The sequence below is a fragment of the Syngnathus scovelli genome, chromosome 6 (assembly GCF_024217435.2).
Source record: "Syngnathus scovelli strain Florida chromosome 6, RoL_Ssco_1.2, whole genome shotgun sequence".
In the NCBI taxonomy this organism is placed as follows: Eukaryota; Metazoa; Chordata; class Actinopteri; order Syngnathiformes; family Syngnathidae; genus Syngnathus; species Syngnathus scovelli.
In genome coordinates this window covers 20,129,087-20,154,371 of record NC_090852.1, presented here as the reverse complement: position 1 = coordinate 20,154,371, position 25,285 = coordinate 20,129,087, and the positions used below count along the sequence as shown (strand labels likewise).

Here is a 25,285-nt window from a genome sequence, read left to right as displayed (position 1 = left end):
TTGCACTGGGCCAAAATGGAGGAAAGCCATTTTTGTTATTTGTTCAGCAAATACAAGCAATCACACTCATTCATGTCAAAGACAAACCGGCAGGTGTTTATTTTCGCAGAGCATTCCCTCTGACACCATTACATTGCAAGGCTTGCTGGTCAAATAGAAAATAAAAAGGCTTTGTCATTTCAGGATGCAAAGTTGCAACGACGTCAACGAGAAATGTTAAGCGGGACTGACACACATAGAAAAGGCCAAATTCAATGATCCAATTTCACTTCTTTGGTGGGAAAATGCTGGATTTTTACGGCACCGATTTAACATGAAAAAAGGCGTTGAAACAAATTGGGCCACTGTGTGCCGCCGCCGCCGCCGCCGGGGCACGCCACCAAAGAAAAGAACACCGCAAGCCATCCGGTGTCCGGCGGCCTCTTACCATGTCACGTGACTTTTCTCTTTGAAAAGAAATAAACATTTTCAGACCAATGATTTGAAATGGAATCATTAGAGCGGCTGCAGATCGCAAACTTAGTCAACATACAACACATGACAAACATGGACGGATTTTTTTGGGTTGGTTTTTTTGTTTGTTTTTGTCTTATGTTCAGTCTGCTACAAGGATTTGAAACAAAACACGGACGGACGGACGGACAGACGGGATAAGCGGTGAAGCCGTTCACCTCTACACTCCCGTCTCCTTCCTGTTGATGGAGCGCCGCGACCTTTGCGGCCTGAGCTGAGGCCCCGCCTCCGGACAGTTCTCGTCGCAGACGACCGCCGAGCGTCGCTTGGCCCGCGCGGCCACCACGCTGCCGCCGCCCGGGGCGCCGTCGTCACGCCGTGCCGCGGCGTGGCGCTGTGCCATGGCGTCGCGCAGGCAGTTGAGCCACTGCTGCTTGTGGTAGACGTCGTTGACCTGCAGCGTGTGCGACTGGCCGTGGGACGGGTCCGAAGAGCTCACGCGGAAAACGTTCTTTGCTGGAGGGAGGGAGGGAGGGAGAGAAAGACCAAAACAAAGCAAAAAACATTGAGGAAATACTTGTGAGGAAGATATGATCAAGTACAAAAGAAATGAACATGTGCTACTTTCAGTTATGCAAACTGGGAAAAAATGATGGACCTTTGTCGGCGCTGGCGAAAGCCCCCCTGAAGGAGCCCCCCATGCGGACCTCGCCGTCCTGCAGGTCTTCCAGCGCCAGGTCTCGCACGGGGATGGGCTGCCTGTACACCTGGAAGAGGCTGCGCTCGTTGCGCGTCACCGGCCGGGTCAGGACCAGCAGCTCGGAGAAGAGGAACACGTGCAGCCTCTGAGAGAGGCACGGCATTTGCATTGGAAATGGAGCCAGGAAGCAGACGACGAGCTCTTCTAGGGGGAGCGGACGGGACGCCGCGCGCTCACCAATCCGCTCTTGTTCCTGAGCTCGCCGTGGCACAAGAGGCTGCGGCAGGTGTCGATCAAAGGGTCCCGCTGCTTGGGCTCCAGATACTCCAGCTTGTCCACGTAGTACTGGCACTCCGACTCGCCTTTCCTCACGTTGATGTCGGACAGAATGTCCTGGATGATGCACACCTGGGCGGCCCAAACACACAAAGTGAAGGAAGGAAGGAAGGAAGGAAGGAAGGAAGGAAGGAAGGAAGGAAGGAAGGAAGGAAGGAAGGAAGGAAGGAAGGAAGGAAGGAAGGAAGGAAGGAAGGAAGGAAGGAAGGAAGGAAGGAAGGAAGGAAGGAAGGAAGGAACGGACGGCTTTGGAGCGCCGGCTTGCGCTTTTGCCACTCCTACCGCCCTCTCCAGGTTGGCGACGTCCGGGTGCTCGGCGGGGGTGTGCCTCATGATCTCGCGCAGCAGCAGCGGGTACTTGACCAGGCGCGAGCGCGGGATGTCCAGGAAGCTCCACAGGTCCAGCTTGCGGCTGAAGGGCGACTCCAGGCAGCGCTGCAGGAAGTCCTGCACTCGCCGGTCCTGCTTTTTCTGGTCCAGGAGCGCCTTGGCCGCCAGCTGGTTGCTGCAGTAGTTTCGGTAGGCGTTCAGGCCCGGAAGCTGCCGGGAGGGAGGGAGGGAGGGGGGGGGGGAGGGGGGAAACACCGCATGCGTCACGCTTTGACGGCGCCAAAACCGACAGCCCGGCCAGGCCGGTCCGGGCGCCTCGCTCTGCATCACGCTCACCCAGTCGATCACCATTTGTCCAATCTGGGCCACCGTCCCGTCGGGGCTGGTTCCGTGGGTCAGCTTCGCCAAGAGATCTGCAAGGAATAAATCCAAACGTGGCGGCGCTCAAATCGACTCGCTTTGCATCTGCGTGACGTCGCCGAGACCCGACAAAGGCACGATTGGATGTTGACGTGAGGCGAGAGTAACCCGACCCCATTATTTTGCCGTCAATTGGCTGATCGGCCATTCGACACGCAAATATAGTAAAATGTTCAACAATGGCCAGCCGTGAAATCATTCCGGGTGTCTGTGTTAGGCTGCCCCCAGGTGGCCGAGGCGGCCTGAGCAGACGGCGCCAGCCACATCAAGTGCAATGGAAGTGAAGCGCAAAATGCAGCAAATGTGGCACGCCAAGAAGATGGAGGGATTCACGGAACGGCAAAAAGAGAAGAGGAGTGGGCGGGCGGGCGCGCGCGTGCGACCTACCCTGGTGCAGCGGGATGTACGCATCCAGATCGCCGAAGATGTGCTCCAGCTCATCCTCCGTCATGATGGCCAGCTTGAGCATAGGGTCGTGGTACGCCTGGGCCCAGCAGCCAGAGTTATTGCCCAGCCCGCAAATGAGCGCGGGATGTTTTTTAAAGCTCTCAAACCTTTCGTGCGAGCTGGAGATCCTCGATGAGATCCCGCTCGCCCCGGAAGAGCTCGTAAATGGCCTGGGGAAGAAGAGCGCTCGGGTTACTCGCCTGGACCGCGCTGGTTCCTCACCGGTTGCTCCAAAATGGCTGGCGGATGTCAAACCTCCTGCCTCTTGATCTCCTTAAGGGAGAAGGAGCTTTTCTGGTGAACGTCCAGCGTCTCCGACCACAGCGTGCTGTTTCTGCGCTTGCTGGGCGTGGGAGCCACAGCCGCCGCCGCCGCCTTGCCGCGGAGCGCCGGAGACTTGACGTCCCCTCGCAGCGACATGGACTGGGAACGCAACTTGAGCATTGAGTTTGACAAGTGGCCGATTGCGGGACGGAGGCCCGAGTGATTATCGTCCGCCCGGCGTTACCTGGAGGCTCTGGCCGAAGCGCCGCACGGCCCCGTTCTTGGAAGGAGACATGAAGTTGACCAGAGACGACACTCTGGCCAGCGGCCGTCCTCTCTTGTTTGTCGGCTCCTGGCAAAGGCCACAAAGTGCACGCTCGTAAGGACGTTGGAGAGTCCGAGTTGAGCCAATACAAAAAGGTGCAAAATTGACAAGGACTCTCACCTTCAGGTCAAAACCGGACAGGCTGACCGTGTCGTCTTCCTTTTCCTTGCGTTTCCGCTTCTGCCGCGACAATATTCGCGTTTCAACGAGACGAGTTCTTGTTTATCTGTCGTCACTACAATTATGGGGTTGAAGAACCCCTGAACTGGCTTTAAGGGGGCGGGGGGGCGTGGTGCTCAGCTTGTACTCACCAGACTGAAGTCCCAAGGTGTCCCTGGAGTCAGAAAGGTGAAGGAGCTTCCTCTCTGCAGTAGAGCTCTGATAAGAAATGGCACAAAAACATCAGCGCAGCACACTACACACTAAAATACATGCCATGAAAATGAAAAAAGTAATATAGAGTACAAAAACGGAGTAAATGAAAGTTAGGAAAAAAAAAAAGAACTGATTTTGCGTGAACAATCCGCAATGTGTTTACAAAGCCGAGCTGCACCCACCTGCTGCTATTTATAAAAAAAAAAAAAAAAATTAAAAAAAAAAACAGCCTCGGTATTGTGAGTCTCAGCCTGGGCTCGGTGCTAAGTGGATGACACCCACGGGTTGATCCGAATGATCCTGTGTCCTACTTTTACAATTCAAGTAACTGGAGAAATCTGGAATCCTTGACAACTGAATGTGTTATTTCAACTGGTAATGGCCTTATATTAAACGGTGTTTTTTCTTCTTCTTCTTTTTTCGAACAAAACTGCAATGTACGCACAAGCCGATTAACAGGTTTTTTTTTTTTGTATTGCTTGTTGGTGTGGTTTGATCGGGACTGTTGCGTTTGGATGCAAGTGGTAATCCATATGACCTAAAAGCATCATTAGCTGCATGCATAGCTAAAATGAGCTTTCGATAGATTTGATGAAAACGCTGCGCTCGAGTTTGAGTCATGTGATCCGAAATGTCCGGATTCTCGGACGCACTTGAACGCATCGTTTACCAATCGCAAACAAGCAAAGAAATCCGTCTTTGTACGTTGCTTAGTTTTCGTAGTAGCGCTACAGAGTGTGCGGTAGTTCGGTTTAAACACGTTGATGTACTTGTTGGAGTTGTTTCTGCGGAGCATTCTCGGCGAAGGTTCAGCAAGGCTGCAGACACTGGCGGTGGACAATCTCGATGACGTCCGACGAAGCTTCGTCTTTTTCCCCGACGGCGCTGCCGCTTTCACTTCTTCCCCCTCTTCCATCTCGCAGAAAACTTTCTTAGGTTCGAAAACAAAACCTGATCCTTGACGCGAACCGAATGACGGAAATGGCTCGGAAATGAATTGTAAATGTAACAAAGACAACAGACTGCGAAAGCTGAGCCCAAGCAACACGGCGGAAGTTTGAATATGGCGGATTATTGTAAATGGACCAATCAGAGAAGAGAACGCGACAACTGGGAGGAGCCAAGGAGCAGAAACTTCCCAACTTGTTACGCTACGGTTCCTTTGCAAATACAAGAAGAAACTGCGATATCAATTCTTTACTGCGCTAGAGCACAAGTAGAGATCAGATTTTTTTTTTTCTATCAACAGTTACAAAGAAGACTAGTAGTATCTCGGTCTTTCTGGCATCCATCAAATAATTCCACTTAGATTATTGACAAGCTGACATTTTAAAAATACGGCGAGAGTATATAAGACAATGACAGCAACTAAAAGTCACAAACACTCAAGAGCACTGTTTAGGATTAAGACCACTTTATTCACATATATTTTTGCATTTGACTCGCTCCTCCGCATGAATATGAAACAGCGCCGTCTGCTGGATCTGGTGAGGCATTGAATCGTCACCGCGCACTTTTACCACCCGAGCGGTCCACAAATACAATACACACAACTTCATAGATATAGCGCAGTTCACAACAGCTGGACATTGAGAAAATGGTGTGAGTCCACCTCCCAGAACCCTGATTTCATGTGGTGCTAGACACGGTACAAACATCTACGTCGCCAAATGAAACCAGTTTCTGAGTGCGGTCCTTAAAATGAGAGCTCAAGTTCAAAGGCAAGGACATTGAGAATGATCCGCGCGTCACAGTTACAGAAAGACGCACGATAAAAGCCGAAAACTGTGCCACAAACTGCACGTCATTCATCCTTCTGACGCACGCACGCACGCACGCACAGAAAAGCTCTTACACAGTTGAGTGTGTGCTCTGAGGAGGAGTAGCAATCTTCAGCCCGATTCTTTTGTGGACTGGAATATCGGGCCCGCCCACGAGTTTGCATTCACGTGTTCCCAGGATCTCTTCGTCCGGTCGCGCTCTTCTCGGCTGCACTGCTTCCAGCACCTGTATGGGGAGGTCACGAGGAGTTTTTGTCCAATCGCTCTTCAGCCAGTAAGCAGAGGCTCGGCTTTTGGACTCCCGCTCTGCCCAGTCATGCGTCGTCACCGCTGTGCGAATGTTTGGGAAGGGGCGTCGGCTCGGCGCGGCGCGGCGCGCACTGGCAACCGCCGGCAACCGCCGGCAACCGTGTGAATTACTGAAGCGGCCGAGTGACAAGAAAAACGCGTTATACAGCCAATGCACGAAATTGAGGCGGAAAATCAGCTCAATCTTCATCTCACTCATCTCCAATCACGCATGCAGGCTCATTTGAAGTGCAAGAACAGAACAGTTCTGAGCCAAACAATTTCCTGCCACTGACACACTGAATCACCCACCACGAGGGGTTGGGTGCGCTTTGGCAGTAAACGCAACTCACTCCATACTTTAAAAAAACTAAAGATAGTAAACAAACAAACGTGCCTTCAAGCTGTTGTGGGTTCACTACCAGCTGAAGCTGGCTAACCATAAAAAGCAAAACACACATGTCCTTTAAGCAAAACCAAAACAACACTTTGACAGTACAGACCTCATTTTCTTTCGAGGAACTAAGTGACGCAATAGGTACCCCAGCCAAGAGGTAGGTGGGTGGTAGGTAGGTAGGTAGACTTCCATCGCTGAGAGCCACTTCACAAATCAAATCAAATCAAATCCTCGTACAGTCGAAAGAGATTGGAATGCTTACCATGCATGCACACAAGATCTTCTTCCTTTCTCGGAAGCTCCATCGCTGCTCTCCAGATAAAAGCAGAGCATCGCGCATGCGTGCGATGGAGAGGAGCCCAGCCTTCTCTTACCTTCCTCTTTCCGAGATCTTACCATCAGTGAGCTGTTCATCCTCTGCTTCCCCACTTTTAGCGAGGTAGCTGGTCCACGCGCACGCGCACGTTCACTTTCTCTCTCTCTCTCGCGCGCGCGCAAAACAGAAAGCAACGCATTCCCACATACGGAGCATGACAAAGCAATTTTTGTCCCATCACACAGTTGTTGGAAATAAACCAGGACAAGTGCTTATAGTTTGTGTACTTGAGTAGTTTTTTCAAGCGTGCGTACTTGAGTTTTATTTTCTAACAGCAATTGCCTTTTACTCGCTCCATTTGAAAACAGACGTGTATTTTGGAAACGAAACAAAGAGTGACTATTTCTTCACATAGCTTAGCTTTTCACTCATGCGAAATGGCATCTACGTATGTTGTGGCACATTAAGGAACGGATTGAACACAAACTGTGCAGCAAAACATGTAGACAAACAATAGAATACATTTGTCTCTTTCCACCCCTTGGTGGCCAAGGCAGGCAGACTTGAGCCACTCGATGGATGCAGTGCGACAAAAATACTTTTCCCTTCCATTTGCACTTTTTTCATCAGTGCCTCTTGTCTTTTTGACGATTGCAGTGTATCATGTAGTGAAGCAGAGAGTGCGGGTACTTGGGATGAGCATGAGCAGCGAGCGCGGTGAGTCACTCGGCAGCCGTTTCCTGCGGGGCGCTCAACTCAAAGGCCGAGAGGAGCGCGTCACGTTGCGGTCGTCTGACTCAGACTACGGGAAGCAAGGAGCGCCAGCCAGCCAGCCAGCCGGCCAGATGCACGACTCACGGCTGAAGAATGCCCAAGAATGCCTGGGCCATGGGCTGCCTCCGCCGTGACTCGCCACCTGCCCTCCACACGCAGATCCCGTTTCCCCTTTCCCTTGCCGGGGGAATTTTCCAATGCACAAAATGCAAAGAACGCTTCCACAAGGTAAACGTTTGGGCTTTAAGTCCGAGTACAGATGCTGTGATGTCACATCTGTTATCTCAGATCATCTTTACCGACTGGAATGAAAGTCGGATTCCATGCCTGTACTTATGGAAAACAGTATTGACTCCAAATGTACTCAAGTGCAAAAATGACATTTTATTGTCAATTGCATACAATAATGTCATTTGATAAGGTGGCACATTAAAAGACCTCATTCATTAAAACCTCCCTTTTTTAACTTGGAAATCCGAGGAAAGCAAAGTTGGTTCCACGTCGCTAGTGGTTCACGTCCACTTGACGTTTACCTGTGACATTGCTAAGGTGAAAAAAGGAACAATCCTATTCTGACTAAGCAACAAAAAGGACAGCACACATGGGTTTTGAAACCAGGTCCTAAATGTAAATAGTTAGCAAAGTGAAGTGAGCTGAACAGTTTTGCAGCAATTTGTACTCGGTCGGTTCCTCGCCACCGCCGCCGCTTTTCAAAGGGTAGCCGCAAAGCGCCCCGCCCCGGCGCGCCCACAATGTTGAAAGAGCTTCCTCAGCGGGCCTTCTTCTTCGGCGCCGTCAAGCCGCTCCACACCTCGGTGTAGAGCAGCGTGCCGGCGAAGACCACGGCCGTGCCTGCCCAGTGCCACGCCGTGAAGGGGTTTTGGAAGTACACGATGGAGACCATGAGGCTGAGAAACTTCCTCAGAGTCACCACCAGGGTGACGGTGAGCGAGGCGCACTCGGTGGTCAGGACAAAGACGCCGCGGATGCACACGTACCTGAGCGCTGGGTCAAGGCGGACAACAAAGCGGGCGGGCGAGGGGGCGGGCACAAAAGGATACTGCGTGACCACGTTGGCCAGCAGGTAGAGCCACATGATTGGAACTTGCAAACGGAGGAGCGGAACAAGCGCCGCAGCTGCAGGGGGGGGGGGGGGGGGACAAGTTGACGCCATTTTGCACCAAGCTAACAGGCTTTCCAAGAGCTTGACATTTGCCACTCACTGCTCTGACTGAAGTAAACGCAGTGGTTGGAGATGTCGGCGGAGAGGAGCAGGAAGCCCGGCAGAGGCAGGAAGTGCTGCGTGGGACGCAGAAAAATAAAAAGTAAAATAAAGAACCAGACGGCTCCAAGGATGACGACAAAGGCCGTCAGTACTCACGTTATAAAAGAGCGCCTCTTTGGAATGTTTTCCGTACTTCTTGTAGAGCGTCTCCTGGAAAATGCCCATCCGCGCCGACATCAGCAGAGCGAAGGTCAACATGGCGATTCCTGAAAGGACGACCAACGTTAGGGACCAGGCGTGCGACGCGTCTCGCCCGTCGAGGCCAAGCTCACCCACGAGCCAGCGCACGAAGGCGTGAAAGCCTCGCTCTTCCTCCGAGCCCACGTTGGACGCATTCTGCGGAGACGCGCCGCGCCGCCCACGTCAGAAAGGCTTTTGGAAGGGAGAATTGGGAGCAGGCCACTCACCACTTGCTTGGCCGACATGACGGTGCAGATGAAGATGCCGACGGAGACCAAAGCGATGGAGACGTATTTGCTGGGCGGATACCTGCGGAAAGACAAAGGGCAGCTCCAGAAAGGCGGCGAGGGGAAGACGGCGGGCGCAACGGGCCGGCCACCTTTTCTTCAAGATGACGATGCCCAGGATCATGTTGGCGATCAGAGAGCCCTGCGAGCAGACAACCCACAAAGTACTGTGACGCTTCCAGGCCGTCAAGCTCACCTCCAACTATGTGCTCCTTTCTCACCGATCTGAAGATCATGTGCAGGGGCATGGAGATGTTGAAGTTGAGAGCGTAGTTGTTGATCACGCTGACCGTGAAGAACATGGTCACCATGATCACATAGTTTCTGGTGGGGAAGCGGGAAAGAAAAGCGTGAGTCGCGCAAATCCCAACACCTGGCCAGAGTGCTCACCTGATGGGGATGGCGGGCTTCTTGCTGCCCAAACGCGTCTCAAAGATGAATCCCTCCAACGCGATGAACAGAAACTGCGCAAAGGTGACGATGTTGCCGCATCCCGGGAAATCTCTGAGTGAGGAGAGCAAAGACGGGACAAGCCAAGCTCTAACTGCATCGCAAAGTAAATCCCGACATGCTGCGCTGCCAAAATAGTTTGACATGAAATGAGAAGACCCAAACAGAACTCCTCCTGACGTCACTCACTAGGCCACGCCCCGAAAAGGACACAGTATCCAGCCGTTCCTAATGACACTTGAAAACCTCGTTCATATTTTCGTGCAATACAATGATATGTTTAGAGATGACAAAAGGTGAAACCAAAAAACGCTTTGGGCGAGTAATTCGCTTCAGCTTGCTCATTGAACACAATCAACTGGTAAATGGAGGTACGGCAGTCTACAGCACTTGAGCGATTCACTTTTGCGTTACGTTGCACGGTCCGAAGGTCACCACTTTGCAAGTGTGCGCGCGCGCGCGCGTGTGTTTGCGTGTGCCACTAACCTTACAAGCAGCTCGAGAAACACCACATTGCTACAACACCCGACAAAGACCAGGATAATGGCAAAGACCGTGCCCATGGCGGCTCGCTTGTGTCTGTGTGCGTGCGTGTGTGTGTAAGATGCTATTTCTAAAAGTAAAACGTGAACAAAAGCATGCCGGCTGCAGTTTGAGCCCGATGGAAGGGCCGCCGCTCCGCTTGACTGTCAACTCTCCTCGACACGTCGGGTTTCCGCGTTCCCAAAGACTCCTGGGAATTGTAGTCCAAGGTTGAAAAGCCTCAAAAATGACCACACCAACACATCATTCACCGCTGGTTGTTGGCTATTTGAATACATAGACTTTCAGTAACAATAATACAATACTACGTCTAATTATTGGTAAAATTCCTCTGAAAATAGCAGAGTCGTCTCTCGTGCGAATGATCATTCTACTGAGTTGACGCGGTAGACTCACTCTGCCTGAATATGAGGGTTTTTCTCTACGAAGCAGGCTTTCAAACGCTACCAACATAAAACAACTATTCGAGTATACCACAATGCCGCAATAGTGTGATAAAAGATCCGCATGAAAGAAAAATGAATCAAACAAATGTTGAACCAGCAGCCATCAGAGTGAGCTGAGCAGACGTGTGCACGATTAGACGATCTTGGCAAGCGAGGACGTGGCGTCACAAGCTAGCTAGCTAGCTAGCTAGCGTACTCCAGCAACAGTAAGATATCAACAGCCTTGTCCCGTCAACGTCAAACAGCAGCCGGCTTGAATTTGTTCATAAGGTACACACACCGGCAGCAGTCAACATGAATGCACTCTCGGACTGGCAATTTAAGAGCTGCTCAGTTTGCGCTTTTTTGTGTTTGTATTTTAGCGTAAAAAGCCGGTTTAGCTATTTGTATGCGGTGAGCTGACTCAAACGCTATTGGTTGGGGGGATCGTGACGTCACAGAAAAGGGCAAGCAAAAGATAGACCTGCATTCGTATTAAAAAGCATGAAATGATCAGTTCATTTGGTCTATGAATCAACTCATTTTAGCCAATAGAATGTGTATTTAATAGTTGCTTCAGTATAGGTACCATCTTTTGTCGTCTAACTTGTAATTGATTTATTTTTTGTCTAGTTTCACGTCTGTTATTTGTGGCATGTCCTAAACAGGCCGGGACCACTGGACTGGCCAATGCAGGATTCCGCAAATCTCGCTGGAATTCAACTCAGAAGTCTTTTCTGTTTTGTTGTTGTTTGAGCTACATGCTGCATTGCTGTTGAAATACTGTACAAAAATTGTGGCACGGTTGTTTTTGTAGGAACATGCTTGAAATAAAGTGTCTCTTAGGAGAAAAAACAAAACAAAAAGAATCGTTAATTAACGAGACTCTTAAACTTATCTATCCCTTCATCCATTCATTGGTCAAGTGGCCTATCTACAGTGGATGTGCAGCCAGCAAAAAATGTGACATGTTTCAAACAGCATCCCAATTGTGAGTACTCGGCCGCCGGGCCCCTCGGCTCGCTTGGACTGAAACAAAATGATGGCTGTGCCCTTAATTATTAAACAAGCGTGTCAGCAGCCCACCCTGATGGAGCAAATGCAAACAGGAAGTGGCTCAGCGAGAAGGGGGCTCCGACGGACAGGGAGTCGGTCGGGGCAGGTCGTCGCCGGCCGAGAGAGCTTTTCATTTCTCCAGCATTGGAGAGGCCCCAAGAAGAATGGCGGTCATAGAAATTGGAAAAAAGGTTTGATTCCGGTTTTTGGGTTGAGCGGAGGTGTCAAAATATGGCGTGCTGTGTGTGTGTGTGTGTGTGCGTGCATGCGTGCGCGTGCGTGCGTGTGCGTGTGTGCCTTCCCGCCTGTCTGTCCTATCCGGCTGTGTGCATCTGCAGAGGACGAGGCTCACGCATTGCGTTGAGGTCACCGCACAGAGAGAAAACGAGAGACACTCACCATGTGCCGTCCAATGTTCTCACAGCACCACAAGTAGGAGTGAATCATTTTGTCACCTCGAGTGAGTGTGTGTGTGTGTGTGCGTGCGTGTGTGCGTGTGCGCGCGCATGCCCACTTATTTTGCTTGCATGGCCACGTCTGAAATGCTTCCTCCTGCAAACAGTGGCGGGCGGCACTGGTGGGAATTACTTATTGTTTTCAAGTCCATTTTTCAGGTGTCTGAATGTTCTCAGGTTTTTTTTTTTTTTTTTTAGACTCAACAGATACCGTGGCGCCTTGACATATCCGTGAAGAGACTGATCCAAGAAAACGAACTTGTCCTCAACTTGTGATGTCACACAGTGAAGAGCCACCGCAGCAGACTAAACACACACCCAGTTTCTCAGACCATCCATCCCTGAAACTTGAATTGATGGCTGTTTTGATTTTGGTTCGTCAAATAAACGATAAAAATGTTTCCATTTAGCCCCTGTGGGGCTCTCAAAAGCCAAGCAGTGTCGTTTGGTGCATTTAATGAGCTTACTATTGTAGGGAGTGTGGAACTGTCCTACTTTGTGAGCGGTCCCTGAACGTACCTCGAGTCTTCTGCGGAACTTGCGCGTGATTACGGCGGAGGCGGGATTTTAGTCTTCATTTCGGGTCCGAAAACGAGCCACCATAAGATTTAGAAAAATAACCCCTATTTCGGAAAAAAAAAAAAAAGAAACCTCAATCGCCATTAAGCCAAGGGTAAGATCGAATCGTATATATGCCTAGCTGTAATTACATGTGGAACTCTTGACATAGCATGAGCCCGACTGTTTGGCGGGTTCTAAAACTCGGACTAGCAAGGCTAACGTTAGCATGTCAATAGATTTTTCCATACATGTTAGCAGGACGCCACGAGCGCAGTCCCAAGGCCAAATTGTTCTTGTTGTGAAGTGAGTTAAGTTCCCTGCCACCATACACGACCGCGATTTCAACTTATGTTCACGAGCTAAAGCGAAAAATGGCTCGTATCTTGAAAACTCATATGTGGCGTTCCTTGTACCTCAAGGTACGTACCGCCATATTTCAGTGAGATGGCTCCAAATGAAGCTCCTTGCGTCAATCTCGGCACCTGTTCCACAAGTCCAGGTCCTCAAGAAATTGCATGAATCACGTCCTCTGCTGCCCAAAAGTAAGTTCACGCTTGTTTTCTGTATAGTCCATGACATTCTGACGATGCCCCGTTGCCCTCAATTGTTTTTGGGGATTCAATGTTCAATTTGAAATGTCAATCATTTGTTGAATCAATCTAATCTGCTAAGTATTAACATAGCATGCTTTTAGCATAAATGCCATGTGCTTATATTGCCTCCCGAATATTTTGGCCCTCAAATAAAATAAGCAGCGTCAAGTTCGGCTTAACGTGACAAAATTCAAGCGGAATATTTCAAACGGACGGACGGACGGACGGTCGGTCGTGAGTTAGTCAGCGAGCTGCACGCAGATGATCGATAGGAGTACTTTTGTCTTACGTGACAAGTGTATTGATTGTTTGAAACGCCGCTGAGAGGACAAAACGCTGACGACGGCGTCCAAGAGGAAGTGAGAGAACGGCAGCATGTATGGAGCCGACTCCAGTCGGGATACGAGCGTATAGTCTTGTTTTGGGCGGCGCGCTTTTAGTCCGGCCTTTGGCGCGAGCCGGCGCTCGTCGTCTTTTCAGTCTCGTCAATTTTTAGTTGACTAAAAGTTGACTCGGCTCTTTATAGTTTTGCCAGAAGTGAGCGAGGGAAAAACCAAACAAGAGCTGATCCTTAAAAATTTATTGGAGTAAATAGAAGATGAAATCAGAAGTGACATGACTTAAGAAGAAAACAAAATGGAATTAGAGAACCCTTGCATAGATCACAGACCATGCCTCTGTCTTCACACACGCGCACACACACACACACACACACACACATGACAACATAACCACGATGCAATCCGTTTGCTTTGCTCGGGGAGTGAAAAGAAAGCTTGCAAAGTCCTTTTTGTTTTGGCTCCAGAGCGGCCCGCTGCCAACCGTTCGTCGCGTGCGTCCGACGACAAACGTCCTGAAGAAAAAAGCCGTTTTGTGTGTGTGTGTGTGTGTTTTCATTGGAGAAAGTTGAGTGTGCGCAGCTACTGGTAGCCCTTCGACGCTCGGTTCTTGTTGCCCGCCAAACCCCGAACTAGAGCCGCTTTCCGAAATGTTGCCAACGAAAAGCGCCTCTCCTGGTTGCAAGGCGAAGCTCATGCAGTCTTCTGTGGACCATGCGAGCGCGTTTGCTTCAGAGATGGCGCAAAATAACAAGCGAGAAAACACGGCCCTCCCGTTTTCCCGTCATAACACTCATCCGCGTCTTCCTTCCGGGGGAACGTCTTCCACTCATCCACGTTAAGTGCCGCCACTGAAAGGTCCATAAAAGCTGACGGACGGCCTTCTGGCCTTCTATCGATTGCAATAAATACGGCGTGTCGCGGCGTATGGCGCGCTTTGCGGCCGGCCAAACTTTGGAAGCTTTTGGGGGGGATCCTGTCCACCATGATTTGCGCCCCCCTAGCTTATTCCAATTTGTTTTGTGGCAATGATTTTGCAAGTCAATTATTCACGGAGTCTTGTCATTGGCGGTTCTCGCACCTCACGTTTCATTTGGAACAAAGTCGGGGTGCGACGGTCCGGTCCGTACCTGGGTTTTTACGCCACCGTTTCGGTACCTTGTATTTTGTGTCTTTTCTTCTCCGTAAATATGCCTTTACTTTGCTATTTTTCCCAACTCACGTTTGAACTCGGTCCATTATTGCACAAAAGTCGAATCTCAATTTTCTTCTTTTCTTTTCTTACTTGCAACTCAAATGATACTTCAAAACTGCAAATAAAGGCTGTGCTTAAGTTGTGAGCAAAATATTCATTATACTTCATCAAAATCATCATCTTTGACGAGATGTCGAAAAAAAGACCTCAACATTTGGAGTCAGCCCACTCGAGCTCTCAGTGGCTCAATTCTACTGGAACAATTTGTCATCTGTGATTTTGCAGCAACTGAGCTGCAGATGTGCACATTTTAGCAGCTCTCTTGTCTGCACCATTTAAAAATACACACGCCCACACACACACACTCAAGTAAAACGTTTGAGACACATGTATTGCTGTTAAGAGTGCGTACACACATACACACACACACACACACACACACACAACCATGTCCAAAATCATAATCGTTCATGAAAAATAGTACATCTAAAGACATTTTTCTAGTCTGGTCTAGCTGTAGCGGAAATGTTAGAGCTTGGGAACCACTTTAGTGATGCGCAACCACCAGTAGATGGCAGTGGTGTGTCACTTTAGATACAAGATCTGCTCACTTTGTCAGTCCACTGAAATGTCTTCGCACTTTGAGGTCAAATAAAAACCATAGTCAGAAAATAATACCCCAAAAAATGGCAAATGCATTTGGAAATAACTTGAAGTGCCAGCCTCGCTGCCGTGGGTCTTATCTACTATGATTTCCCCCCCCCAAAAAGTACAAAATACATAAAGTAATAAAATGTGAAAAATTCAATCATTGACTTATTGAACAGGATCAACCAAATGAAATAATGTCATTCTTCAAAATGACCAACTGCAGCCAAAATGAAGCATGTGCAAAGTGTGCACTGTACTGCAATGCCCAAGATGATGTGTGCGCGTGTAAGTGCATGCATGCGTGTGCGCGCGTGCGTGCGTGTGTGTGTGTGTGTGTCATGGAGCATGCGTTGCGTTGGAGGAGCCGACGTCCTAAACGGTTCCTCACGATCCGAATCAACATTCTGATTGTGCGTAGCGTCAGCGACAAAAACAAAACAAGAGATGCCGCGTGAGCTTGAGACGGTGCCACCCTTTTGCTTTTCCCTTCTTTTGTCCTTCCTTAAGTGCTTGTGTGAAGGCGATGGATGGTACTTTGGGGCGCTCACATTCCAGATTGCTCCGCTGCACTTTGGAGTGCTATGGCTGAAGCAAGCGAGGGAGGGAGGATGGATGGGAGGGAGGGAGGGAGCAAAGAAATACCTGAAGGACCAAAGGAAGGGAGCAAAAATAACTGAAGCAAGCAAGGGACAAAGGGTGCTATGAAGGAAGCCAAAAAAGAAGTGAAGGGAAGATGGGCGGGCGCAAGGAAGAAAGGCCCGCAGCGAAGCTCGCATGCGCCTGTGCAGCACGTTTGCGACGACCTGCCTGAGGTAGAGACCCTGTTTTGGAAGCACAGAGCACAAAGCTAAGCCAGCAGCCGAGCAAAAAAGAAAGAAAGAAAGAAAGAAAGAGAGAAAAAAAAAACAAGGCAGGCAAGGCAAGGCAAGGCAAGGCAAGGCAAGGCAAGCATGAATAAATGATGGCCAAAACCTGCACGGATTCCCTTTTGATTTGGATTGGTAAACATGGAAAGTACATTACGTGGCTGCTTGCTTAAGCGTCATGAAGCCAAAAGCAGCTTGTGCGTGAGAGCCGCCATCCGTGTCCTTCAGAGAGAGAGAGAGATAGATAGATAGATATCTTTTTTTTTTTTTTCTTTTTTTCTCATTGTCGCCCACTCATCCGGCCGGCTCAGGGTTCTTCTTCGTCATCGTCGTCGTCGTCGTCGTCTTATTATGATCTCGAGCAGCACCTCACACGTCCCAGGACTACCGAGAGGCACTTCCACCAGTCCTGGCGGCGAGCGGAATTAAAGGCACTAGCAGAATTCCAATCCTTCCCACTCCAAAAGCAAACCTGATGCGGAAATGGAAGCCAGGCTCATGCACTGCGCTATTGGAACCGATTAAATGCAGTTTGGACAGACAGCGGTTACTTGGATTTCTTACAGCGTGGCTTCGGATACGTCGGAATGCAGTCGTTTCCCTGACCCAAAAAGGACACGGCAAAGTGCCTGACGAGTCGCTTGCTCATGTCATGCATTACATATGCAGGGATACAAAAGTCCGTAGAACATAATGCAGGTTACGCTTTCTCATGCTATGGTCTCATTTTCCAAAGTGTCTGTCCCCTCAAGATTGAACATTCAAATCCCAGATGTCAACTCAAAGCCCTCATCCGGGTGCAAAAAGGTGGGCGGCGGTGGCGGCGGCGGCGGCGATCCGCTCCGCTCCGCTCCGTGATGGCAAGTAATACGTATACGTTTGGTTGCATGCGTCAAAACGGAAAGTCCGTCGTCATGCGGGAAGCTGGCGGAGATCGCTGGCTGGCTGGCTGGCTGGGCTGGCTGGCCGGCCGGCCGGCTGGCTGGCTGGCTGGCTCAGCGGCCCGCCATTCCACCATCGCCCGTGTCCCGGGGAGCGAGCAGACATGTTTACATCCAGGTCGGTCTTCCTCCTTCCTATAAGGTGCTTTTTGCAAAACGGTTCGATCCTTTTTGCGGTGGTGAGGATGCAACATGTACTGTGGCTTGCTTTACGATGACTTTTCCGCAGCGTTGCTTCTCGGTATTCCATGCATTATATGGCCTGATAAGACAAGAGTGTGCTCTGCAGCCTAACACCTAGTTGTGTATATGGGGGGTAGGTGGGGCGGGGTCATCCATACTTCTTTAGTTTGGGGAGGAGGCGTCTGGGGGGGGGGGAGGGGTATACGCTGTACTTGCAGGATTAGAAGAATCGATTAGTCTACCTAAGTGTGGTCTAAGTCTAAGTGTTAGCTTCTTCTCTATGGGCATTTTTTAGCAGGCAGGCAGGCCCGGCGCTCCACCGTGGTCGCGGTGCCTAAACATCTGTGAGCAGCTTGTTCTTGTTGACACAGTTCTGGTTGGCTATAGTGCAGTTGCCAGTTCTGAGGTTGGCCTCCCGGAAGTTGTCGATGCTATTGTTCAGGTCCCCGTCGATCTCCATGTACTCGGACTTGCTGACCACGGAGGAGCTGCGGCGGCTGGAGTTGCTGTCGGACGGGATGTTGGGATTGCTGACGTTGAGCAGCTGAGCCTGCTCCTCTCCCTCCGTCTCCCTGTGGTAGAAGTAGTTGAAGTTGGACACGATGACGGGCACGGGCAGTGCGATGGTCAGCACGCCGGCGATGGCGCACAGAGATCCTACAATCTTGCCGCCGATGGTGACCGGCACCATGTCGCCGTAGCCCACCGTGGTCATGGACACCACCGCCCACCAGAAGGCGTCGGGGATGCTTCGGAAGAAGGAATCCTGCTCCTCGGCCTCGGCGAAGAAGACGGCGCTGGAGAACAAGATGACGCCGATGAACAGGAAGAAGATGAGCAGTCCCAGCTCTCGCATGCTGGCCTTGAGGGTCTGGCCCAAAATCTGCAGTCCTTTGGAGTGCCGGGACAGCTTGAAGATCCGAAAGACCCGCACCAGACGGATCACCCTGAGTATGGCCAGAGAGGTGGCTTGCTCGCCCACCCCCTCGGCGTCGGGGTCTTCGGCCAGCTCGGTGCCCAGCGTGATGAAGTAGGGGATGATGGCCACGATGTCGATGGTATTCATCATGTTCTTGAAGAAGGCCGGTTTGCTGGGGCAGGCCAGGAAGCGCACGATCAACTCGAAGGAGAACCAGATGATGCAGAGGGTCTCGATGACGAAGAAGGGGTCGGTGAGGATGTTTGGTTTGTAGTAGGTGGTGACGTTGCCGATAGTCACCATGTGGCCCATGGGTTCCTCCTTGAGCTGCGGCAAAGTCTCCAAACAGAAGATGACGATGGAAATGAGGATGACCATGACGGACACGATGGCGATCCCCCTGGCCGGGCCCGAGCTCTCCGGGTGCTCGAAGAGAAGCCAGATCTGCCGCTGGAACTCCTTCTCGGGCAGGGGTCGCTCCTCCTCCCTGATGAAGCCCTCGTCTTCTCGGAACCTCTCCATGGCTTCCGCCCCCAGCTCGTAGAACTTGATCTCCTCCGAGAACATATCCAAGGGAACGTTGACGGGCCGGCGCAGCCTCCCCCCGGACTGGTAGTAGTACAGGATGGCGTCGAAGCTGGGCCGGTTCCTGTCGAAAAAGTACTCGTTCCGCAGGGGGTCGAAGTAGCGCATCCGCTTCTTGGGGTTTCCCAGCAGAGTCTCCGGGAACTGCGAGAGGGTCTTGAGCTGCGTCTCGAACCTGAGGCCGGCTATGTTGATGACCACCCGCTCGCAGCACTCGTGGTCGCTGTGGTCAGGAGGCGGCGGGTAGGCGTCCTGGGGGTGGCCCGGCACGGCCGAGGTCTCGTCCACGTTATCTCCCGGGACCACCGTCATTTTGGGGCTGGCGGCGGCGGTCGGGGTGGGCGCTTGCTTACGGCTCGGGGATGCGGTTAGTCTGACCTTCAAAGTGAGGGCCGGGGCCGATTAGGACCTTTTGGGCTTCCTGCGCTTCTCAAAGTGCTGGGAATGTCCCCCCCACCCCCAGGACACGAGGGGGCTGCTCGGCTGAATTTGCCTCAGTGCGGCTCCACTGCGGTTCTCGCTGACTTGACCATTGCCGCTCTCCCTCCAACACTGCTGCTTCTGCCATCCGGAGAGAGGGAGGGGGTGGGGGGGGGGAGAGAAAAGGAGGAGGAGGAGGAGGACGATGGTGGGGTAGGGTGGGGGAGTAATGGGATCAAACAGCGAACAGAGAAAGATATTTGCCTGCTCAGCATTTTCTCCACTTTACTTATTTATTTATTTATTTATTTATTTATCCGCTCCTCTCAGGCTCAATTAGCCAGGCGCTCGGAGTCATAGGAAAGGCTTTTGAAAAAGTGTCCCCGTCCGTCACTCCGCTTGCCTCATCACTGCAGCTCGGAGCCATGACACGACATAAGTTTGGAGCTCGGAGGGCATGGGCGGCCCGGTATTTTTTGACGCATAACATTCATACCGGAGCTTTTTTTTTCGATGCACAGGCGTGGCGTGGCGTGGCGTGGCGTGGCGTGGCGGCTTTCGCCTTCGTGTCAAACATTTATCGGAGAGCCGCAAGATACTTTGGTGCGTCTTACCTCGGGGTGACGTTGGCAGATGAGGTGGTCTCCGAGGCGCTCCGGTCCAAGCATCCATGTGAAGTGTTTCACATGTCAGCTCCCGTCCAGTAGAGAGGTGGCGGCGGAGGAAAAACGACAACAAGCAAGAAAAATCCCAAAGAATCACATGGCTGCCGGGATGCAGCAGGACGAGGCGGGATGCGGGATACGGGATGCGGGCAGAAGCTCCCTCACAGTGCACTGCAGGAGGAGATGTGGCGTTTTGCGCGAGTGTGTGTTTTTACGCTGCAATTCCAAAAGGAGAGGGAGGGGGGGAGGGAGGGAGCGAGGCAGGGTGGGCGAAGGTGGAGGATGGAAGGAAGCCCGTGCGCTGGCGGGGCGGCCGCTACATTAAAGGAGCCATACGGCGCCCCTTGACGTTATCCGGACATCAGCGGAAAGCGGCCGAGAGCCAGCCAGCGAGCCCACCGCGGTGGAACTTGGCCGACGTTCAAAAGAGGGAGAGAGAAGAGCAAGAAATACATACATGATGGAGAGAACCGTTCCTCTGCGGCGTTTTTACATGCAAGTGGACGGACGCGTGGAAGGATGGATGCAGGAGGGGGGGGAGGCAGAGCCAGAGAGAGCAAGAGAGAGAGAGATAGAGAGAGAGGAGGAGGAGTTGGAGCTTCCGACGCAATGCAGAGCGACTCTTGAAAGCAGCAGCAGCACGAGCACGAGCACGAGCACGAGCACGAGCACGAGTTGTGCTATGCGTGCTTGCGACGGCTGCAATTCTGCCAAAGAGCAAAACAAAAGCAAGGTGATGCGGATATTTTCCTCGCTAGGAAAGCCTTTGCCACTATGCTATCTATCATTCTATCTGTCTATCTATCTGTCTGTCTGTCTGTCTGTCCGTCTATCTATGGATGGATGGCGCGTAGGCACGTTGAAATGATGCTTTGCGTACAATTCAAAGCTATTGCTCACATCCGTCACATCAGAAGCATTTGACATGGAACGTCACTTTCAAATTGCTGTCAATATTTTTGTGCAGCACTTCTTTCTGTTTGCCGTTCCTCTCATCATTCTGTCCTTCTTAGCATGCCTGTGTGCGTGCGTGTCCGCCGTGTGTGTCCTTGCTGACTCACCGGAAAAACTTTGGCAAAAATGTTTGGAAGCGTGCCAGAAGATATTTTTTCCTTCAATGTCATTCGGAAGTCAATGACTCGTACGTATCACTATTTGGTGCCGCAGGCAAAGTGCAGCCGTGTGTCCTTGGAGCTCCAGTCGCTGCTAATGAGGAGCAAAGAAATGCTCTTCCGCTAGATGGCGGAATGTCCAATCAACTCTTTGATAAGATCGGCGTCATTTCAGAAGGTCAACTTTTTTGCCTGAGCTTTTGGCAGATGTCAAAGTTCACAATCGTCATTCCATGAGCCAGTTTTTGTACGTGAAGGTCAATCCATCGAACGTGGCGACGCATCGATGCTGAAATCGAATTGGACTGACAAAGCCCTTTTCGAGGACGACTATTACGAATGAGGACGGAAGGGGACGCGGGTGGAGGACGACGGACGCAGGACAGAGCGGGAAAGTTAGGTCAAGAGCCAGCCCGTCTTTGAACACAAACATGTCCCTGATTGCTTTGCATTTATTTCTTTTTAAAAAAAACAAAACAAGATTCAATTCAATTCACATACAGCTTAGAAAAATAAATACTATATACGTACCATGCCATTTTCAATGGCTGTCCGAAACAAGGTGCACTGAAAGTTCTCATTTGTTTGAAACGTTTTGTGCTGAAAAGTAGAAAAATATTTACAAGAGTCTTTTACCCCAAAGCCTTTTCATCGTCCGTTGAGGCAAAGGTTTCGAATTGTACTTCTTGTGAGAGGCCTCCGTGGTTCACAAGCAAAATTGCCGCTGATGATGGATGACACGACAAGCTTCGGCGTCAGAATTCTGACGCCTGGAAGGAAATCAAAGAATTCAGCTCCTCAACAGACAACAAAATATGCCGGTGGACATTTAATGCTTAGTCTGAAGCGTACACTGCAAAAGTGCAGGTATCCACAGGGAGGCGCTCTTCCCACACGAATGTCCTACGTAGCCACTGGAACAAGCTCCACAAGGGACTCGGAAGCCACCTTAGTTGTCTGCAGTTGGCAACAGTGGTTTGGCGCTTTTTGGACGAGCACACTGGCAGCTAGGCACACCACCTCACTCATTTCATTCAGAATCCACCTATCGTATGGTCAAAATTTGTGTACGGCAATACCGTCGCTAATTTTAGACCGATTTTGTAGCTCGGGTCGGACAGTTGACCATTGCCAGTCGGTAACTTGTGGACGTTCCCTGAAAGAGAATCAATAGCAAACCCGGAACATGGTCCGAAACGCAAGTCTGGCAGAGAAGGGCCCGGCCGCTGCTTGACTCACCGCCCGTTCAAATCAATAGCAAACCCGGAACATGGTCCGAAACGCAAGTCTGGCAGAGAAGGGCCCGGCCGCTGCTTGACTCACCGCCCGTTCAAATCATACGTCAGTCAGCTTCCCGGTGTAGATTTGGATCTGGGTCAAGCTCTCCAAGTCATCCTCCCGGTAGGACTCGGTCTTGGACAGGGAGCGCTCGTCCCCGGACGACGTCTGCGGCTGTCCGCAGGTCACGTGCACAAACTGCAAGCGATCCTCCTCGTCGTTCTCTCGGTGGTAGAAGTAGTTGAAGTTGGACACGATGACGGGCACGGGTAGAGCGATGGTCAGCACTCCGGCGATGGCGCACAAGGATCCTACAAACTTGCCCCCGATGGTGCTGGGGCACATATCTCCGTAGCCCACCGTGGTCATAGTCACCACCGCCCACCAGAAGGCGTCGGGGATACTGGAGAAGCCGGATTCGGGGTCCTCGGCTTCGGCAAAATACACCGAACTGGAGAATAGGACCACCCCGATGATGAGGAAGAAAATCAAGAGGCCCAGCTCCCTGAGGCTGGCGTGCAGGGTCTGCCCGAGTATCTGAAGACCCTTGGAGTGTCTGGAGAGCTTAAAAATCCTAAAAACGCGGACCAGACGGATGACCCTCAGGATGGCCAGCGAGGCGGCCTGCTGGCTGCTGCCCTGGTGCTCGGCCAAGTCCAATCCCAGGGTGATGAAGTACGGCGCGATGGCCACCACGTCTATGATGTTCATGATGTTCTTGAAGAATGCTGCCTTGCTGGGGCAGGACAGGAACCTCATGGTGAACTCAAAGGAGAACCACACAATGCAGAGCGTTTCCACCATGAAGAAGGGGTCCGTGAAGGGACTCCTCACCTTGCCGTGGCCGCTGCCGTTGACGTGGAGCTCCTCCTGCCCCCCCGACGCGGGGACCTCGCGAAACTCGGGCAACGTCTCCAAGCAGAAAATGATGATGGATATCAGAATGACCATCACGGAGACGATGGCGATGATGCGAGCGGGCCCGGAACTTTCCGGATACTCAAACAGGAGCCAGAGTTGTCTCTGGAACTCGTTGTTAGGCAGAGGTCGGTCCTCCTCCCTGCTCAGACCCTCGTCGTCTCGAAAAAGCTCGATCGTCTCCTCGTCAAATTCGTAGAACTTGATCTCCTCTAGGAAAATATCCACGGGGACGCTCACCGGTCTGCGCAGCCTCCCCCCGGACTGGTAGTAGTACAGAATGGCGTCAAAGCTGGGCCGGTTCCTGTCGAAGAAGTACTCGTTCCTCAGCGGGTCGAAGAAGCGCATCCTTTTGCGGGGATCCCCCAAGAGCGTGCTGGGGAAGCGCGAGAGGGTCTTGACTTGGGTTTCGAAGCGCAGGCCCGAGATGTTGATGACCACCCTCTCGCTACACTCCTGCTCCTCCAACAAGGGAGTGACCGCCGCCGTCTCGTCGCGGTTCTCCTGGGACACCACGGTCATCTTTTCACCCCTCCCAAGGGTTCAAGGGTGGCCACTCACCTCTCAAGTGTCCTTTCTCATGCAGATTGTCACGTTTGCGGCAGGTCCTGGATTCCTGGAGGAAATCCCCCACCCCCCCCCCGCCCCCTGAAAGGAGCTGGTCTCCCGTAGCCCTTTTGTTTGATTTACACGGTCCCTTTGTCAGATTAGAGCCTGGCCGTGCGAGACGGATCGACCCGTTGCGAATGGGCGGAGGTGGCTATCATATTCATAACCATTTGAAAGCGCACGGCCCTCCCTTCCTCCCTCCCTCCCTTCCTCCCTCCCTCCCTCCGTCCCCAAGCTGGAAGAGTAGATGACACTTGCTGCCGGCCCTCCGACGCTCGACTTGGGTAAACGCGGAAGCTCCCGCTATTGACGCTCCTTCCACCGAGCCTCCTTATTTTCGATGGTGTTTGTCCGGACGGACCCCGTGACAAATGCGCCCCCACCCCACCCCATCATTCATGAAATCATGGCGCTATTCCTGTCGCAAGGGGAACCCGCCGGTGTCCCCTCACTCACACTTCAAGAAACAAGACCGCAGCCGCCAAGATGAGCTTATATTTATTGTGGCCAAAATAAGCTAAAATCCTGCGAGACATGAACGCACACACACGCACACGCACACATACACACATTCCCGCACGGCCCTCGCCAGTGGAAAATGCTGGCTTGACTGATACTCGAGAAGCAGGGGCAACGTCGTCTTCTTCAGGGAGCCAAAATAACAGCGTTGGTAGTGCTCAAAGGGCTCACTTGTACACCCTGCAACGGGGGGGTTGCTTGGCCTGGCCCCTTAAGACAAGTGTCCTGGCTTTTTGGCCATACTGCTTCCTGCTTTTTCACACGAGGAATGTCAACCGGGGTTTTCTCTACATTGATCGATGCGTTGTCGCAACAACGTTCATAGAAGGTGAAGCAACATGTGGCTCACCACCCAATATTGTTCTTCACCTTCTATTCTGCATTTGGACAATGTTAACCGTATAGGACTGTCCATCAGTCAGTGTTGCATCTCAAGTGTTTACATGTCATCTCAACTGTTTACATGTCATCACACTCTTGTTGCGCATGCGTGTGCGTGCGTGTGTGCGTGCGTGTGTGCGTGCGTGTGGTAACATCAATAACAAAACAAGCGCGGGGACACGAATGTGGCAGTCGGTGGCCGCAGTTGAGCAAACGGAGCGTCTGGCTCATGTTGAACGTCGCCAAGGAAACAAAAACAAACAAGCTGTGGCATGGACACGTGATTTATAATCCCGTGCGAGGGTGTGTTATATCGGGGGAGCTCAATCACACGTTCATTCCAATAGTCGAGCTCTGCTGTTCATCGGATCCGTCAACGTTCTTTTTCAAAAAGATTCATTAGCATTGGAACGGCTGTAATTCCCCTGGGAAATAATGTACACGAAATAATAATAACCCTGTTGCCATTCATACTTCAGAACAAGGGAATGACATGTACTATGTTTAAAGCCGCTTCATACATTTCGACAGGCAGGTTTAGCCTAATGCTAACAGGCAATGCGTAATGTCATTGACAGGTCAGCACGGTTAGCATCTACAACAAAACGCTATGCAAACGCATACGTATATTCTTTGTCCTGTGCGTGCGACGACGACTTATTTG

General features: G+C 51.4%; 4 protein-coding genes and 2 long non-coding RNA genes across 8 annotated transcripts; 2 read left to right on the top strand and 4 right to left on the bottom strand.

The window, feature by feature from the left end:
- Window positions 1-69: 69 nt before the first annotated feature.
- LOC125970280 (neuroepithelial cell-transforming gene 1 protein) lies at window positions 70-4,733 on the bottom strand. Its single transcript, XM_049722424.2, has 12 exons — window positions 4,421-4,733; window positions 3,587-3,653; window positions 3,396-3,455; window positions 3,195-3,302; window positions 2,942-3,109; window positions 2,794-2,856; window positions 2,627-2,723; window positions 2,156-2,232; window positions 1,772-2,029; window positions 1,391-1,561; window positions 1,112-1,298; window positions 70-969 (listed from the first exon to the last, which is right to left on the bottom strand). The coding sequence occupies exons 1-12, from the start codon at window positions 4,564-4,566 to the stop codon at window positions 674-676; spliced, it is 1,698 nt and encodes a 565-aa protein (XP_049578381.1). The 5' UTR covers window positions 4,567-4,733; the 3' UTR covers window positions 70-673.
- A 2,837-nt stretch (window positions 4,734-7,570) lies between these two features.
- slc35b4 (solute carrier family 35 member B4) lies at window positions 7,571-10,156 on the bottom strand. The gene is made up of 10 exons (XM_049722485.2): window positions 9,895-10,156; window positions 9,349-9,462; window positions 9,180-9,282; window positions 9,051-9,100; window positions 8,899-8,980; window positions 8,764-8,827; window positions 8,588-8,697; window positions 8,430-8,505; window positions 8,268-8,343; window positions 7,571-8,204 (listed from the first exon to the last, which is right to left on the bottom strand). The coding sequence occupies exons 1-10, from the start codon at window positions 9,969-9,971 to the stop codon at window positions 7,976-7,978; spliced, it is 981 nt and encodes a 326-aa protein (XP_049578442.1). The 5' UTR covers window positions 9,972-10,156; the 3' UTR covers window positions 7,571-7,975.
- A 24-nt stretch (window positions 10,157-10,180) lies between these two features.
- Window positions 10,181-12,322, top strand: LOC125970327 (uncharacterized). 2 transcript variants are annotated; one of them, XR_007482057.2, is made up of 4 exons: window positions 10,187-10,667; window positions 11,303-11,367; window positions 11,447-11,623; window positions 12,086-12,322. It is a non-coding gene; the product is annotated as an uncharacterized lncRNA (long non-coding RNA). The 2 variants fall into 2 exon arrangements; XR_007482056.2 differs by having other exon boundaries at window positions 10,181-10,667; window positions 11,303-11,623.
- A 123-nt stretch (window positions 12,323-12,445) lies between these two features.
- On the top strand, window positions 12,446-13,890 carry LOC137840356 (uncharacterized). The gene is made up of 2 exons (XR_011086948.1): window positions 12,446-12,560; window positions 12,868-13,890. It is a non-coding gene; the product is annotated as an uncharacterized lncRNA (long non-coding RNA).
- Window positions 13,607-20,998, bottom strand: LOC125970288 (potassium voltage-gated channel subfamily A member 1). Of its 2 annotated transcripts, XR_007482053.2 has the most exons (3): window positions 19,754-20,998; window positions 16,656-19,280; window positions 13,607-16,563 (listed from the first exon to the last, which is right to left on the bottom strand). XR_007482053.2 is itself a non-coding variant. In XM_049722438.2 (2 exons), the coding sequence occupies exon 2, from the start codon at window positions 19,029-19,031 to the stop codon at window positions 17,550-17,552; it is 1,482 nt and encodes a 493-aa protein (XP_049578395.1). In that variant the 5' UTR covers window positions 19,032-19,280; window positions 19,754-20,998; the 3' UTR covers window positions 13,607-17,549. The 2 variants fall into 2 exon arrangements, 1 of the variants encoding a protein (XP_049578395.1); XM_049722438.2 differs by having other exon boundaries at window positions 13,607-19,280.
- A 354-nt stretch (window positions 20,999-21,352) lies between these two features.
- On the bottom strand, window positions 21,353-23,910 carry LOC125970293 (shaker-related potassium channel tsha2). Its single transcript, XM_049722451.2, has one exon. The coding sequence runs from the start codon at window positions 23,632-23,634 to the stop codon at window positions 22,252-22,254; it is 1,383 nt and encodes a 460-aa protein (XP_049578408.1). The 5' UTR covers window positions 23,635-23,910; the 3' UTR covers window positions 21,353-22,251.
- Window positions 23,911-25,285: the final 1,375 nt, after the last annotated feature.